Source organism: Sinohyriopsis cumingii, chromosome 19, assembly GCF_028554795.1.
Source record: "Sinohyriopsis cumingii isolate HCF-2022 chromosome 19, ASM2855479v2, whole genome shotgun sequence".
Classification (NCBI taxonomy): Eukaryota; Metazoa; Mollusca; class Bivalvia; order Unionida; family Unionidae; genus Sinohyriopsis; species Sinohyriopsis cumingii.
In genome coordinates, this window is record NC_142979.1 from 50,203,970 (window position 1) to 50,222,308 (window position 18,339).

At 32.5% G+C, this 18,339-nt stretch overlaps 1 protein-coding gene across 5 annotated transcripts in view; it reads left to right on the top strand.

Moving 5' to 3' along the window:
* The first annotated feature begins 1,949 nt into the window (after positions 1–1,949).
* The window catches only part of LOC149775686 (protein ABHD15-like), a 70,867-nt gene continuing 54,477 nt past the window's right edge, over positions 1,950–18,339 (top strand). For 4 of the 5 annotated variants that reach the window (XM_089944082.1, XM_089944083.1, XM_089944085.1 and 1 more), the window contains exon 1: positions 2,044–2,645. Coding sequence is in view for 1 of the 5 variants with exons in the window: in XM_089944090.1 (XP_089800216.1) it covers positions 2,631–2,645 (15 nt within the window). In the remaining 4 variants the exon portion in view is untranslated. Of the gene's footprint in view, positions 2,646–18,339 lie in introns of all 5 variants that reach the window. The other variant, XM_089944090.1, reaches the window with a different exon arrangement.

The window sequence follows — 18,339 nt, forward strand, 5'->3', positions numbered from 1 at the left end:
AGTGAGTATTCCTGCTTTATGTGCACACACATTTGTGCTCTGAAAACATATTATGTTTTGAAACCGAAGAACAGGTATGTCTCTAAGAGCATTTTCTGTGTCGGTTTCTATTTTCTCGGGTCAATGGATACTTTCCAGATGGATAGTAATTCCATTTATTGCATCAGCAGCAAACTTCCGAGCAACATTCCATTGACAGACCTTCAATCACAACTGATAGAGTTATTGTCCCTTTTCTGTCAACTCGTTACATAATTATCCAAAGATTCCGATTTACGTTCCTGCTCTTCTTCATTGTCTGATACTTCTTTCTTACAAAAGATACTACAGTGCCAGTCAAACAGTTGAAGTTTATTCCATTCGCTGTAGGTGAACTGTGTTTTATGTTCAATAATTAAAGATGTAATCATCAGCCACTCAAGTTGTAGCTTTTTAATTGTTTCTTCATACAGGCCCAAACTTAAAATTTGAACCCCCGCCCCCCCAGTTGTTGATAGAGGTTCCTTGTTGATTTGCTCGATTTGTTTAAGATATAGACTGTGATTGTTGTTCTAAGAGTTCATCACATACCACTTTGCAAACCTCGAAGTCATCATAGTGATGAAACGGATATCGACAACGAAACCAATTTCTTTTCTTCTCTTTGGATTATCTTGGTATGATGTCTCTGTAATTCTTGTAAAATATGTTCTTTTCTCAGTTTTTGTTCATGTCATGTATGGTTAGATTTAAGGAGCTTTACAAGGTCATCTATGGCTATGAAAGTTGCATCTTTGATTTTACTGAAAGATAGAGACTCTAGTGACTGTAAACAGATGGAAACCTCTTGAAGAATGAAATTATTTAACTATCTGACGTCAATAATTCAGTCAAACTATATATTTGCTTAAAATATAAAGTTAGAATTTTGGTATTGGAGTTTATATATTGGAAGATAAATGACTTCAATTATGACTGATCAAGGAGATGAGAGATGGACAGAAATATAAAGTACAAACACGTATGACCATTATATAAATTGCTTCAGTTGGTTGTCTGAATGCTATCTACACAAGGCTGGTGTCAGTTATAATCAACTGTATGATTAAATGCTTTAATAAACTTTCATGTTCATTTACAACCATATATGATAATTACCATAGTCTCTATGTTAATTCTAATATTCATTGGGCAATAAAGAACTACCATCTAATGATGATACACTTATAATATACCTACGTAGACAATATCATGCCTTAAGTATTTTTGTTGCAATTAGTCAAATAAACGACCAACATGAGAATTAACACGACATGAACTCTGGGTTTCTTGATTTGTGGATTTTAGACAGAGCAATGTTATTGAACTTAACCTATTGTTATTGAACTGTTATTGAACTTAAACTGAACTGATATTATAAACAGAACAAAATTATTGTGGTATAAAGTTATTATATTTGTCCAATTTCATTATATATATATATATATATATATATATATATATATATATATATATATATATATATATATATATATATATATATATATATGATGCTCACAATGGAATGTGTAAGTGATATTATAAAATACTGAATACAAATAATATATAATTCTTACCATTTCTTCCTCTTGGAATTCTTGATTATATTACATACTCCGTGTCGTCAAGATAAAACTGTAAGTACTCTTGTAAAAAGTTACAAAACTATTCAGACAATATATTTGGAGTGCCTGTTAATCAAAAGCATCACAACAACAGTCCGCTAATCTTATTTTGGTACAATATATAGACCTACAGTCTATTATGGAAATAGAAGAATATATAAATCCCATATTTAAAGCTAGCTTTCAAACACAGGGAACTGAAATAGGGGCATTACAACTGGACAGTTAGCTTGGGGTCTAAAAGCAATTAATTTTGACATGAATGAAATTCACACTTACTGATACCAAGGTGATAACAGATAAAGCAAACACTGGCAGGCAAGCATCAGAATCTAGAGTTATTCAGAACTGGGGCCTGTCTTAGGATATGTATGAATCTATGACTGGAGGAAACAAGATGCTGTATTCAACATAATCGACGGCAGTGATTTTCTGACGGCTTTTGAATCGACCAGATATGATGGAATTACATATAAATAACAAGCTTGCGCTTGAACTATGACTGCACACGTATTCGAATTCGATAATAAAAGTGTTAGAGAAAATCGGACTAAAAGAAATGTCAGTATTTTGTCCTCCACGCTGCTGACGTTTGGCATATGATGTTTACTGTGCAAGTTGATTTCTCTGTTGCGATTACAGCTCAGTTTTCGCTAAATCAGATTCCCCAGGCCAGCAGAATTCCCCATTGGTATCAACGTTCTAATGTAAAGGAATGTAATTCGATTTTCCACCACTGACCTTGTACTTAACGGAAGACTCTTAGTAATGAATACAGGCATTATATTGACGGTCTTTCATCCATTCATTCGGGGTTATGTAATAATTTGTTGGAAGTTACTCACGATCCAGTCAGAAACCTGCAGTACATTTCGGTGGCTTCCAAAGTAAAGGTGAACTCGAGCAGCGCATGTGATAAACTGGAAAATCTCATGTCATGCCATTCAAAATAATAACGGATGCAGTTATTCACGTTCTTTGAACTGAATGTTGAACAAAGTGGTAAGTAATTTTCTTCGATATTTTAACCCGTTTTAATCGCAGGTTTTCCTCTCTGTGACACAGGCTGGCATTATATGAAATCATGAACAAGATTAAGTACCAGTTTTAATTCATTACCTTGTTATTTTAATTGACAGTCTTTCATAAACTAGTCTGCATTAAGTAGCTGAAATCAGAAGTACAGTTATTACTTATGGTATTCAGTGAGACCGTTGTTATTGATCTGACTGACGTTGCCCAGTACTCCGATTCCTATGCTACGGTTTGCATCAGTATCAATGTGTATGGCATACAGATTCGCGTAATTACTGTGTATGTCAATATAAATTTGTCATCATTTGTTGAAAATTCCAATCGACCTTCCATGTCAGTCGCTTAATTTACTTTGATTATATAGAGCACGTTGGAAAAAACGTATTGCATTTTCTACATCGATATGAAGTGGTATTGGCGCATACCAAGTAGAAAACACTAAATTATTGTACAAAAGAACATTACTGATTTAGTGTTGAAACTTTTAAAGCATGTAAACAGTCTAGCCATATATACTGCAAGACAAGAACCAGTTATGCTGTGATTTCATTAGAAGGATTCGGTAGTTAAATATAAATTCCATGCAAATGAATTTTAAATGTTGGCGTTACATTTTCGGACATTGAGGTAGTGGTTTACTTTTCAACAGGAATTTTACCTGCATAAATGGCATTTGCGTTTCGGTCCAACTCCACACTCTTAGTATCCCATATTACCATTATGGCAAAAGATGCGTAGCGTTGCACATGAAATGGGAAAAAGGTAATATAGGTATACAGGTAATATAAGTATATAATTATAAAGATAATACAGGCGTTTAACAATTTTTCAGTCATATTGATACGATGTCTGCAGTGTGGCAGTTTGTAGTGATGTCTAGCACTGGGGCATGTGATGTGATGTGATTTTGATTTTTAACGTAGCTTTAACAATTTTTGAGTCATATCGCTACGATGTCTGCAATGTGGCAGTTTATAGTGATGTCTAGCACTGGGGCATCATGCTGCAGACATGTAGCATGATGTCCCACCCAGTCACATTATCCTGACACCAGGCCGACCAGTCCCAACACTACCCTCTTCATGCTGAGCGTCAAGCGAGGCAGCTGTTAGTACCATGTTTTATAAGTCTTTGGTATGACTTGGCTGGGGATCGAACGCACGAACTCCCGAATACGTGGCAGGCGCTCTAACCACTAGGCCACCGGAGCGGTCTAGGTATATAGATAATATAGAATATAAGGAATACGTTTATGTAGGTAATACAGGTAATATAATTATTGATACTTTCTTCCACAAAGGCATGCAGCAAAATAATGTCTATTTGATTTTAAATATACATCAAAACGTTTGAAAGTCGTCGATGTCTTAAATCACAGCGTGGGAGCTAAATCTATTTTATTATCTTATGGCATGAACAATGTAAGAGACTACATTGGTCATGGTTTTATTTATTTATTTTATGCTAGGCCGTAAGTTATTTAATTTTGAAAGAGACATATTTTTCATAAGTCACTGGAGTGGAATTCCTGAAAAATGTATCACTGCTCCGTCATACATAGCTACCATTATTTTCAATAAATCTTAGGCCACTTCCAATAAATATTACACTACTTTCAATAAATATTACACTACTTCCAATAAATATTACACTACTTTCAATAAATCTTACATTACTTCCAATAAATCTTACACTACTTCCAATAAATCTTACATTACTTCCAATAAATATTTCACTACTTCCAATAACTCTTATACTACTTCCAATAAATCTCACACTACTTCCAATAAATCTTACATTACGTGCAATAAATCTTACATTACTTCCAATAAATCTTACATTACTTCCAATAAATCTTACATTACTTCCAATATATCTTACACTGCTTCCAATAAATCTTACACTACTCCCAATATATCTTACGCTGCTTCCAATATATCTTACGTTAGATCCCATAAATCGTACACTACTTCCAAAAAGTCTCACATTACTTCCATAAATCTTACTTTACTTCCAATAAATCTTACACTACTTCCCATATATCTTTCGCTGCTTCCAATAAATATTACGTTACTTCCCATAAAACTTACATTACTTCCAATAAATCGCACACTACTTTCAATAAATCTTACACTACCTCCAATAAATCTTTCACTACTTCTAATAAATCTTTTACAACTTCCAATAAATCTGACACTACTTTCAATAAATCTTACACTACTTCCAATAAATCTGTCATTACTTCCAATAAATCTTACACTACTTCCAATAATTCCAATAAATCTTACACTATTTTCAATAAATCTTGCATTACTTCCAATAAATCTTTCATTACTTCCAATAAATCTTTCACTACTTCTAATAAATCTTTTACAACTTCCAATAAATCTGACACTACTTTCAACAAATCTTACACTACTTCTAATAAATCTTACACTACTTCCAATAAAGCTTACACTGCTTCCAATAAATCTGACACTACTTTCAACAAATCTTACACTACTTCCAATAAAGCTTACACTACTTCCAATATATCTTACACTGCTTCTGATATATCTTACGTTACTTCCCATAATCGTACACTGCTTCCAATAAATTTCACATTATTTCCAATAAATCTTACATTACTTCCAAAAGATCTTACACTACTTCCAACAAATCTTACACTACTTTCAATAAATCTTACATTACTTCCAATAAATCTTACATTACTTCCAAAAGATCTTACACTACTTCCAACAAATCTTACACTACTTTCAATAAATCTTACATTACTTCCAATAAATCTTACACTACTTCAAATAAATCTTACACTACTTTCAATAAATCGTACGCTACTTCCGATAAATCTTACACTACTTTCAATAAATCTCACGCTACTTCCAATAAATCTTACACTACTTCCAATATATCTTACACTACTTCCAATATATCTTACACTACTTCCAATAAATCTTATCTATTTTTAGGCACCTGCTCGAGTTAGTGTTAAGTTTGTCACCTCGCATGCATAATAACCAATTTCAAATCGCGCATTATGCATATTCTTTTACTGTTTAGCATTGAATTAGGAACGAAATTTGTGTTGCCAATGTTATATTAACTACGAACAAACATAAAAGAAAGCAGAACGTTAACATAGTCTGCCGTAATTATCGCGCAGGGTAAAGTAAGAAATTTGCTACTTCAGTCTATTATGTTTAAAACTTTGGAGCATAAAATCAAAAAGCCCTTGCTCTGAACGAATAACGGATATATTTCATCTCTTGAGGAAAACACTTAAATATTTTTGCACAAGTATTTTCTGAAGTATTTTACCCACTCGTACAATATCCGGTATTCATTTGTTTTAAGCAAATATCTTCGCCGTATTTAAAGAGCACAGCGTCAAACATATAGCAACTTTATTCATGTAATATCTCTCATGCCACTGGTACCTCGCATCAAAGAAAACACATTATATTTGAGCAATTCATTTCAATTTCGAGGCTTGAGAATGTTGTATCGGCTGAAAGACTAACAAAAATGTTTCTCTGCAAACGCCCCGCCGTAGTGGTTGCAATCTCGTTGACCTCTTTCTTCAGCATTCTGCTTTGAATCGGCATAGCTTCAAAACTAACCGATGATATTTTGGAATTAGAAGAATGCTATTCCACCAACAGTGAATGATTTCGACTCCCACGATATAAACAAAGCATACAGAAGCGATGCGTTTACAAGGTGGTTTGCCCCGCCGTACGGTTGCAATAAATTGCAACCCCTTCTTTCAGCATATCGCTTTGAATTAGTATAGAGTCAAAACAACCGATGATATTTAGGAATTAGAAGAATGCTATTCCACCATTCTAACACTTGAGTGAAGATTTCAACTCCCACAATAAAAACAAAGCATACAGAAGCGCTGTCTTTTTAAGGTGGTTTCGGTCACAGGGGCATTTCAAAAACCTTTCGAAACCAAGAAATTGGAAACAACATCAATAAAATGAAACGCGAAAACTTCCAAAATTTTATATAGTTTAGTTTAGTAAACAGTTTTTACATTTTGGAGTTTAACTGTATTGTACTTGTTGCGTTTAACTCTACTAAGATCTGAAATGAGATTTTTAACCAAATACCTGTTTAGTCTGTCTTGTAAAACAGCTTGCAGATCTAAGTTGTTGTTGTTGTTGTTGTAGGGTTTAACGCCATTTTTCAGCACACGATAGGCTATACATGGCGGCCAGTATTAATGGTGGAGGAAGAACCCCGGAAATCCCCGGAAAGAACCACCGACCCTCGACAAGCTACTGGCAAGCTTTCTCACATACCCACATTGGCCGAATCCGAGACTCGAACCTACGCAGAGCAGATCTAAGTAAGGAGTGTTCAGAGAAACTATCTGTGAAGCTCAATACACAATCGGATTTCGTGTATGACATGTATTTTGCATGTGGAACTTGTCATCGTTATGAACAGGGAGATCGCGATTGGGGTTAGGTGGGTTGGGTTGAGTGGGGAAGCTTTATCCCTTAACTAATTACATTCTTCTTCTAGAGTAAAGTTCCGCGTAGCTTTCAGGTTCCCAACATTTTAGAAATGATTGCAGACTGCTTATAAAGCGGGTTTCATGGGCAACGTTTCGATTTTTTAAAATATCATTAGTTCGCAAATGATGTGACATCGACGTGCAGTCCTGAATTTCAGCACGTGTTGTACATATTATGACTCAGTGGTCTTAAACTATGTAACAGACAAGGGCGAAACCAACAAGTTTTGTACATTTCAAAAAAAAAGTTATTTCCCTAGAATACAATTTAAAAATTTAAAAATAACTTACAGTTTATTAAAATTAAGTACCAAACAGTACTAAAAATTCTATCACAAGTCCAAATATGTAGAGTTCCAAACGAATTCCAGTGGTGTTTCAAAGAAATTCAAATATTGAATGTTTTGATGTGCCTGTAGTCTCAAATGTGCCAATGTGCCAACAGTCACTTGAATATTCAAAATCATATAATCCGAAATGTCATTGAATGAATTCACTACAGTTCCAAATTATTGATTTATTTAAAGAAGTATTAATAAGCATTTTGTAATTCCAGTAAATAATTTAAATAAATAATTCCACCCAAAATAAAAACTGAAGACAGTAATAAGACTGCTTCCACTTCGGCTGTTAAGATGGCAATGAATAATAAAAAACATTAGTTAAGACACAATAATAAAGGATTTAGATCAATTTCCTTTCTAAAACGCTCTAAGTTGTCAGTAAAATGATGAATTTCCAAGTGAAAAACTAAGATTAAAGCAAACATGTTTACCTTCATTAATAATGATCTAAAAATGTATCTGCAATCATAGAGCATATTAGCTATGTATTATGTTGCTTATAAAATAAATGTCACTAGTCAGGTAGACCATTAACTTTATTTTGGACAAAGGTCACTTACAAAATATAGATATCCACAGCATATAACCATGGAGAAAAGCCATCAAACAATACAAATAAATCTTCATGATATACAATATATAAACTTACACGAACAGGAATAAATCTGGTGTCAAAGGTAACTTGCCTTACGTAAAGTAACCCTATTACTTTCAGGCAATGGGCGATTGTGAACTGATGAGCGTATTGAAAAATATACGCTTGGCTCTCTAAAGTGACTGCACCTTGTGGGTTAATTTCTGCTTTGACATTCAGACTTTATGAACAGGTCGCTGTTCTATCGTTCAATGTATTTTCTGAATCAGTACTAATAAATAAAATAAATCATATTGTAACAGTTTACAATGACGATGATAACAGTGATAAGATGATTTGGAACAATGATCAAACGATTTAAGTGGTGTCTGACCTGACATTTAGTATCGGTATTGCACAGGACCTTGGGGAATAGGAAAATAGTTTAAGTACTCTTTACTCAGTTTATGTTTCATGGTACACATTCATTGTTTGTGAGCAAGGTTGGTTCTTATTCTCATCAGGGGAAAACAAGGCTTTGTGTGATTTGATGCTAACTGTAAAATACCACAAGTTGAATTTAATGTATTTATGAGTACGATAATAGATAATTGCAGGACGTATGCTAAAGCATCGCCATGCTAATTACATTCCTTATGCATTTCCTTTAATTTATCACTTTTGATGAAATCCAGTGCATTTCGTATGCATCTAGACTACCTCACTCATGTTCATCACTATAAAGGACACACTATAAAAAATAACAGCGTAGGTTATGTTGCATTTTCTACAAATGGTTCCATTTCAGTGATATAACTGGACATTTAGTGCAAGTCTCCTTTTCAGAATAGGACTAATCACACATATTTGCATTGTCTTACTGCGCTAAAAGATAAGAGGATGAAATGAACGCATATTTTATTTTCTCTTCATGTTTTAATACTGCTTTCTACTGAATGCATGTAACATTCAGCTCTGTTTAGCAATTTCCAAGATAAATCCTTTAAAATTATTACCCTAGAATGCAATAAAATTTGATTAAGGCCATTAGAGTAGGAACATCTTGCCGCAAGCACAATGTACAAACTAAAAAAATTGCGAAGAAGAACCATAAGGTCAACGAATGTGTTCAATTATTTCAAATGGCTAAATTAAATCATAAAGGCTTTTGTTGAGAGAATCGTGGACATTATAAAAGAAGCGAAAATCATCAGATGAATTATAGACAAACTATGTTTTCAACTATATTAGAAATATAGATATGGTTATCCAGACCTTTTTAGTAATTATGAGAAAGGGGATCAGTTTATTCCACCGGATGCTGAAGCATCTGAATTTCTCGGAGATCTTTAGGTGAATATACTATAGAAGAGAAAATACACAAATCCATTACTTCATAAAGGGGAAATAGATTAGAAGTATTACTTAACACAAAACGTGGAATGATCGTTAGTTCCTTTCATATAACCATTCATAAAACAAATAATGCAATTTTTAGAATTCATTTCCAGACTCTTATTGTTAATGGTTTAATATTACCCATCTTAGAGTTAAAGGTGTCATATCTCCCATCTTGGATTTAAAGTTTTTTTTTATATATTATCCACTTACAAGAAAGGAAGTATTGGTAATGTTAAATACGGAACCTGGTAATTGTCCAATAAAGATGGTTTGACTTTATAATGTTCTGATTGCTTAAACCGATGATGGTTATTGTAGTTTCATAATGTCAATAAATATCTGTTTCAAATTAAATCTTTGTTAGATGGCCCTGGTCTTTCATGCTTATAAAACAATTAGACATTGTTAAGCCATATTCTTAACTAAAAGATAATGTGTTTGATATATATATATATATATATATATATATATATATATATATATATATATATATATATATATATATATATATATATATATATATATAAACAAAATTGTATAACTTCTTTCAGAATATCAAATAAATTATAACATTTACAAAATCTGTTAATTAATTACAAAATATGCTAATTATATCGAGGGTCAGAAGGGACTTATTTTTTAAATCCTCAAATTCTGCACTCTGCTACTGTAGGATTTTCGTATACATTTATATACTCTTTTCTTTACAGGTTGAAAATCACAGGGACAAAATCCATTCATTACATATTTGCAATATTATCTTTTAAATAAACTTCAGTTTAAACTCGCACATAAATCTAATTTTATATTCGAAAGTTTAAATTGCAAGATAATTATAATAAAGTTACGTCCTATTTTGTCTGTTCCTTTAACCACAAATTCATAGTGATCTATGGCATGATTTTATTGACGGTGCCAGCATAGAAAACAATTTCTGTACTTTGGTTTAAAGGTAAAGTTAACACACGGAAAGCAGACGGAAAACTGGATATTTGTATGATGTACCGTTTAAATTAATATTTTGGATATGACCAGGTTGGTTTTTTTTAAAAAAACTGATCGTCTAGCGAGCTGGAAAGAATTGTTTAACATACGTAAAAATTACTTTCCTTTAAAAATCAACTGGTGATTGTTGTACCGTGACAACGGTTTTCCTTGATTCATATATGCGAACATGAACAATGTCTTCGAACATTATTTTCATTTATCCCCTTGATGTCTGCAGCATGAACTGTTCATCTGTACATATAATGTTTTCTTCTGGTAAAAATATATCCTTATGAATGGAACTTTAATTATATTCTTTATTGAAGATTCTTTAATCCATCAGGTGTGTGTATGTACATAATCAGTTGTTTCGTGCCTAGCTTTCCTAATTGCATTTTATCTTTCTCTACATTTGCCATCACATTGCAAGATTCTGTTTATCTTGTGTATCTTCAAATTATCTTTAGGACCCAATAGTTCCTGATCAATGACGGCGTAAAATGCTACGGCTACAGATGTATAAAAAACAAAAGAAATACAAGGAAATGAAAAAGGAGATACTTTAATATGATAAAAGGAGATAATTAAGTATAATAAAAGTAGAGTATCAAAACAGATGCAAATAATTCTTTACAAATGCTACATTAATCATGTAATGATGTCGTGTTGACAAGGTTCATTAACTAGAGAGATGAATATATAATAATAATAATAATACTAATGAGGACTTTGTATAGCGCCTAATCTTTAGAAGCTCTAAGCGCTTTAAACATTAGACAACACCTATAAGATAATTAAAAAAAACATATAATGATATGATTACAAAAACAAACACCATGAAATTAGAAAACATTAAAAAAAAACATGCTGAGAATATTTAAGGTAGGAAACATTATTAGGTCTTTAAGTTTGTTCTTGCAGTCGAAATAAGTGAGTTTTGAGAGCTCTCTTGAATGTGATCACTGTGTCTTTGTGTCTAAGTTCAGTGGGCAATTCATTCCACGTTGCAGGCCCTGGTATGCAAAAGAACGCTGTCCATATGACTTTGTTTTCATATTGGGAATAATGAGTATACGATTTTCAGAAAAGGAGCATAAGTATCTTGCTGGTGTGTACACATGGGTGAGGTCGGATAGGTATATATATATATATATATATATATATATATATATATATATATATATATATATATATATATATATATATATATATATATATATATATATATATATATACATACATATATATATATATATATATATATATATATATATATATATATATATATATATATATATATATATATATATATATATATATATATATAATAATAATAATAATAATAATAATAATAATTTAAGCACTATTCCATGTTCTTTAAGGTGAGTGCTAAAACATATTGAAAATCAAAGTCACTATTTTTGTTTCGCTTCAAGCGTAACGTCTACGCCTCGGACAGGATAATACGATATTGACAACAGGAACTTCTATGCCTATACCGATAGCATGCTGATTAAAAAAATAAACAAAAGCCATCATAGAAGCGAAATTTTAATTAGGAACACAAGACAAAGTTCAGTGTCTGGTTAATTGTCATCATCACATTTAATTTATTCACCAAAAATTAAAACTCCATTATGTATATTGAATTTCAGTATGTTTTAGCACTCACCTTAAAGAACATGGAATAGTGCTTAAAATTTTAATAATTAATATGCATACGACGTAAGATAGCAACTTGCACGTTTATATTTATGTTATGAATATTTATCAATGTTAAATGTGTAAGTGAAACTAGAAGGTTATATTCTTGACTTTAATTGAACAAGAGGGAAACATTTTTAGTACATTATTCACTCAAGATCGTATAATGGAACACCCACTGCAATATAAATGTTTATGTTGTTTGCTTTCCTCTGAAATAATCTCTATGCGTAGCAAATATTCCAAGTTCAAGTACGATGAGACAAGGCATGCAGGCCCGCGTACTTTTCGATGAACTGTTGTAGTTCTGGATTTTTCTTTTACCTTTTGCAAGCTAACATACATTTTGAGAGTCCAGCAGTATGTTTTTTCATCGGTTCAACAATTCCTTTCTCTTTTCAGCTCGAAAGGGTTTCGTGGTAACTGTATTATATAATGTATTTCACGTAGATATTCGTAACTTTTTTTAAACATATACTAATGACAAACCTAGAATACAAATTTGCAGATTTGCCAATTGGCTCTTGTACTGTTGCAGTCAAATTAGATTCTTTACTTAAACTTGTCACTGCGGATGGGTTTACTTCATTAAGACCTGGTGCACATAGGACTTCCAAGAAACAAAATTGTGGTAGTTAGGGAATATTAGTACAAGTGGCGCACATCTAACATTTTAATCATGAGGTCACTTCAGATTTTTGCTTAAACCATTTAATTAAACGTGAGGAAAATTACCTTTTTTAAGGACTTTTTAAATCTTTTAGAAGATACAGCCTAATATTAACCAAGACATTTGCTTAGACTGAATCTGCGTTATTAGACTCTTTAGTTTTCATGCTGCCACTTCAAATATGAACGATTTTAAAAGGTTAGGTGTAAACTTGTTATCATCATCATCATTAAAGAGTCTGTATAATTATCACCTTTAAAGTTTATGCATATCTGTATGAATGTTAATATTGCATCTTTGGTTTTCTTCTGCGATAAACATTCTTTATTCAACCACATGACTACTTCTAAAGATACCCGAGACCTAAACGAGATGATATGTTTCTTCATTGTTATGTACGCTGTGTCATTGGATTGCTACATATTCATGCATTGTTAGGTACACTGTGCCATTAGATTGCTACCTATTTCTTCATTGTTAGGTGCACTGTGTCATTAGATTGCTACCCATTCCTTCATTGTTAGTGCATTGTGCCATTAGATGGCTACCTATTCATGCATTGCTAGGCACACTTCATTGTTATTTACACTGTGCCATGTGTTTAAAGTCCGTATCTTCATCACTGCATACGTTGTGCCCCTTGTTTCTTACATGCATTTTTATTACTGGCATGATTAGATTGCTACCTGTATATTCCTTATTAGGTTCACGGTACCCTTTGCGTCTTAACTGTATTTTTATTTTTGAGTACGATGAACTTGCTACTTGCATCTTTATTATTACGTTCGATGTACCATTAGCTTGTTACGTATTCATTTATTTTTCTGTAAGTTGTGTCATTAGCATCCTACCTGTTCATTACGTTATTGGTTGGGTGTTCCTTTATAATGTATGCTTCCTGTTTTGGCTTTATTAGTTTCGAGGTGACAGTAGCTTGCTACCTGTTCCTTCATCGTTGGAGACATTGTGCCATGAGCTTCATTCCTGTTTTTTAATTCTTGCCTTCTTGGGTACACTTTGCCATTTGCTTACGGCCTGTTCATTCCTTGCTGGGCATGCTGTGCTATTCGCTTGCTACCAGTTTCTGCTTTATTGGGTACACTGTACCCTTAAGCTTGCTGTTTGTTAGGTCATCGTTATGTAAGTTTGCCTGTTGCTTCTTCATTATCGGGTAATCTGTACAATTAACATGTTTCTTCATTGCCCTTTACACCATGCTATTACCTTAAAACATGTTTTCTAATTTCAATTTTGGATGAATGCCACATTTAGAATGCACGTGTTCTGTTTAAAGTGGTTTGGGGATATTTTTTATTAGTGTTTTCAGCGATGCATCCATCTGTCTCGAATTCATTCGAAGTCACGCAAACGCATTTTAAAGAATGTATTTGTATTATCGCACAACTTCAAAAGCTAAACATGGGAACATGAAAAAACGACCATGGTTCGGTATCAGCCGGTATTCAGCCTCTAAAGGTATTCATGAAAGTTGAGCAAATAAGGTAATACATTTCTTTGAAGTTTCATTAGATTGCTAGAAATATTTAAGGAAGATCTCATTATACTACTGTATTATGCAATGTCATGTCTTCTTAAGCAACGCTCACGAAAAATTGAAACGAAGTAATAGAAAGCTCACTATCAGCATCTTCCTTTTGTAAATAGGACAACGTAATGAAGACGTAAATTGCTCCAAGCCAATTAATTATCTAATTAATAAATAGGACAACGTAATGAAGTCGTAAATTATTCCAAGCCAATACATTATATAATAAATAAATAGGACAACGTAATGAAGACGTCAATTGCTCCAAGCCAATTAATTATCTACTAAATAAATAGGACAACGTAATGAAGACGCCAATTGCTCCAAGCCAATAAATTATCTAATAAATAAATAGGACAAGGTAATGAAGACGTAAATTGCTCCAAGCCAATTAATTATCTAATCAATAAATAGGACAAGGTAATGAAGACGTAAATTGCTCCAAGCCAATTAATTATCTAATAAATAAATAGGACAACGTAATGAAGTCGTAAATTGCTCCGTACCAATTAATTATCTAATAAAAAATAGGACAACGTAATGAAGACGTAAATTGCTCCAAGCCAATAAATTACATAACAAATAAATATGACTATGTAATGAATACGTAAATTGCTTCAAGCCAATAAATTATAGACTAAATAAATAGGACTATGTAATGAAGACGTAACCAGCTGCAAGCCAATACATTATTTACAAATAAATAGGACTATGCAATGAAGACGTAAATTGATCCCAGCCAACTAATTATATAATAAATAAATAGGTATATGTAATGAAAACGTAAATTGCTTCAAGCCAATAAATTATAGACTAAATAAATAGGACTATGTAATGAAGACGTAACCAGCTGCAAGCCAATACATTATTTTACAAATAAATAGGACTATGCAATGAAGACGTAAATTGATCCCAGCCAACTAATTATATAATAAATAAATAGGTATATGTAATGAAAACGTAAATTGCTCCAAGCCAATAAATTATAAAATAAATAAATAGGACTATTTAATGAAGACGTAAATTGCTCCAAGCCAATAAATTATAAACTAAATAAATAGGACTGTTTAATGAAGACATAAATTGCTCCAAGCCAATAAATTATATAATAATAACAATAATGAGGACTTTGTATAGCGCCTGATCTTTAAAAGCTCTAAGCTCTTTACAACATTAGACAACACCTATAAGATAAAAAAAAACAGATAATGACATGATTACAAACACAAACTCCATGAAATTAGAAAACATAGAAAAAACATGCTGAGAATATTTAAGGTAGGAAACATTATTAAGTCTTTAAATTTGTTCTTGCAGTCGAAATAAGTGAATTTTGAGAGCACTCTTGAATGTGATCACTGCGTCTTTGTGTCTAAGTTCAGTGGGCAATTCATTCCACGTTGTTGGGCCCTGGTATACAAAAGAACGCTGTCCATATGACTTTGTTTTCATAGTGGGAATAATGAGTATACGATTGTCAGAAGAGGAACGTAAGTATCTTGCTGGTGTGTACACATGGGTGAGGTCGGATAGGTATGTTGGACTAGAGTACGTCAGTGAAACGTAGCACAGAGAACAAATTTTGTTGTTTGATTCTGGATCGAATGGATATTACTTTTATATAATAAATAAATAGGACTATGTGATGAAGACGTAAATTGCTCCAAGCTAATAAATTATCTGATAAATAGTTAGGACTATGCCAGCACGTGTAAGGGGAAACTTTATGCTTCGACCATTTCGTTCCATCATAGTGTGTGGAGAGCGCATGAGTTGGATCTTGCAATAGCAAATAAGCTGGAAAAGCCTCACATCTAGTTAATATATGCAAATTCACTCTTTTATGCAAATACTATCCTTATGAAAAAGTTTTCTAACGTTTATATGAAATTTAATATTACCCAAACTTGAACGCCACAGACAATTTAGTGTTAAATAAATCTGAATCAATTTACGTCTTAGATTTTCTTTTAGGAAACAAGTGACTTTTCAGTGATTAAAGTTATAGTAACAGCTGAAAAAATGGGCAAATATTTGGCCGTTAGATTGATAATAAGAGTAAAATTACATCCAATGTAACATAACAAAGTAACTTCAATTGTCACTCAGTACTTGGTTATTTGGCCCTGAAGATAATGTCAGACAATATTCCTTGATCTGGCTGTCTGAAAACGAAGAAAATGTTGTACAGTGCTCCCTCATCTGACTGTCTGAAGACCAAGGAAATGGTGAGTGTAACGAAGTATCAATGAATTATTCCCTAATCGTTTAGATTTTTTAAAATTATAAATTAATGTAATTCATGAAACAAAAGTTAATAGTTCTATGTCACCTTACTCTATGTCATGACGCAGTAGAGGTCTGAATCAGTTATATTACCATATGCCGTGACGCAGTGGAGGTCTGAATCAGTTACATTACGCTATGCCGTGACGCTGTGGAGGTCTGAATCAGTTACATTACCCTATGCCGTGACACAGTGGATGTCTGAATCAGTTACATTACGCTATGCCGTGACGCAGCAGAGGTCTGTATCAGTTACATTACGATACCGGTGACGCAGCAGAGGTCTGAATCAGTTACATTACGCTATCTAGTGACGCAGCAGAGGTCTGTATCGGTCGCTCACTAGACTCTGCTCACTACAGTTGTGGATATTTCTAAGAAGCCTACAAATGGATGTAGTATGTATATGCTGTAGAACATGTAATTTAATTGGTATCGGTTCTGTCAGTTTGTCGCAATGTTGGTATGACTGTGTCTGATAATTTGTTGGTAATCGTTGCAAGCAGAGCCGTGTTTCGAGTGCTTCTAAGCTATTTTTTTTTGGAGTTTCCACCAGAATCAAATTCTGCATAATTTGCTCGTGTGCTTGAATATTTCGGAGGTGAAATACGACTGTTCGCAGATATTGACCAAGTACTAGATAGATTTGGTCAGTATATATATATATATATATATATATATATATATATATATATATATATATATATATATATATATATATATATATATACATATATATACATATATATACATATATATATATATATATATATATATATATATATATATATATATATATATATATATATATATATATATATATATATATATATATGGGGGGGGCGTTTGGGTGTGTATCTATGTATATCATTGATAGCGAATATTCACTAGATTTCAAATAATCGAGAAGCCTAAAGTAGCGCTAAACATAAACGTATTAGTGAAATAAGAATTATGATAGGTGCATATATATATAAGATATATGAAATTATAACTGCCTTAAATCAGTATTTGTGGTATGTATGGAACTGAGCCACATGAAAAGGTATACTTCATGTGTTTATTGCAAATTAATAGTTATCCTGTTAACAATATGATCAAGTGTCTTTGACTTGTTAACAACTTTTTTTCCAGACTATTTGTACAGGGGGTCATTTTTGAGCAGGTCAGATAATTTCTGTATGAGTTAAAGGTCATTGTGACCTTCAAATAATGCATAAAGCAAGACTAGCTACAATTCTCTGAAGCGTGACGGTCCATATACATATTTAAAAAAAGTAATTTTGCCCTGGAGCACAAGTATCAAACGTAAGGGAAGACTTTACTTCATTTGCGTATCTGGAGGATAGGCAATGTAAATTCTATCAAAGAAACAATGTTTCCATATTTGAATGAAGCATAGAGAAAGCAGGAATTTCTATCAAAGTTGGACATGCGTTGTTTCAATATACTTGTTCCACAGCCTGGTTTTCTCTTTATTTGATAAAATCACGTAAATTACTATATTTTAGACCTTTTTAATTTCATTGTCCTCTTTTAACATCACATCAATATCACACTTCGTTATTTTTTAATTTGCTCTAACTGTTCCTTCATTTGCATCTCCATGTGAGCATTTCAAACA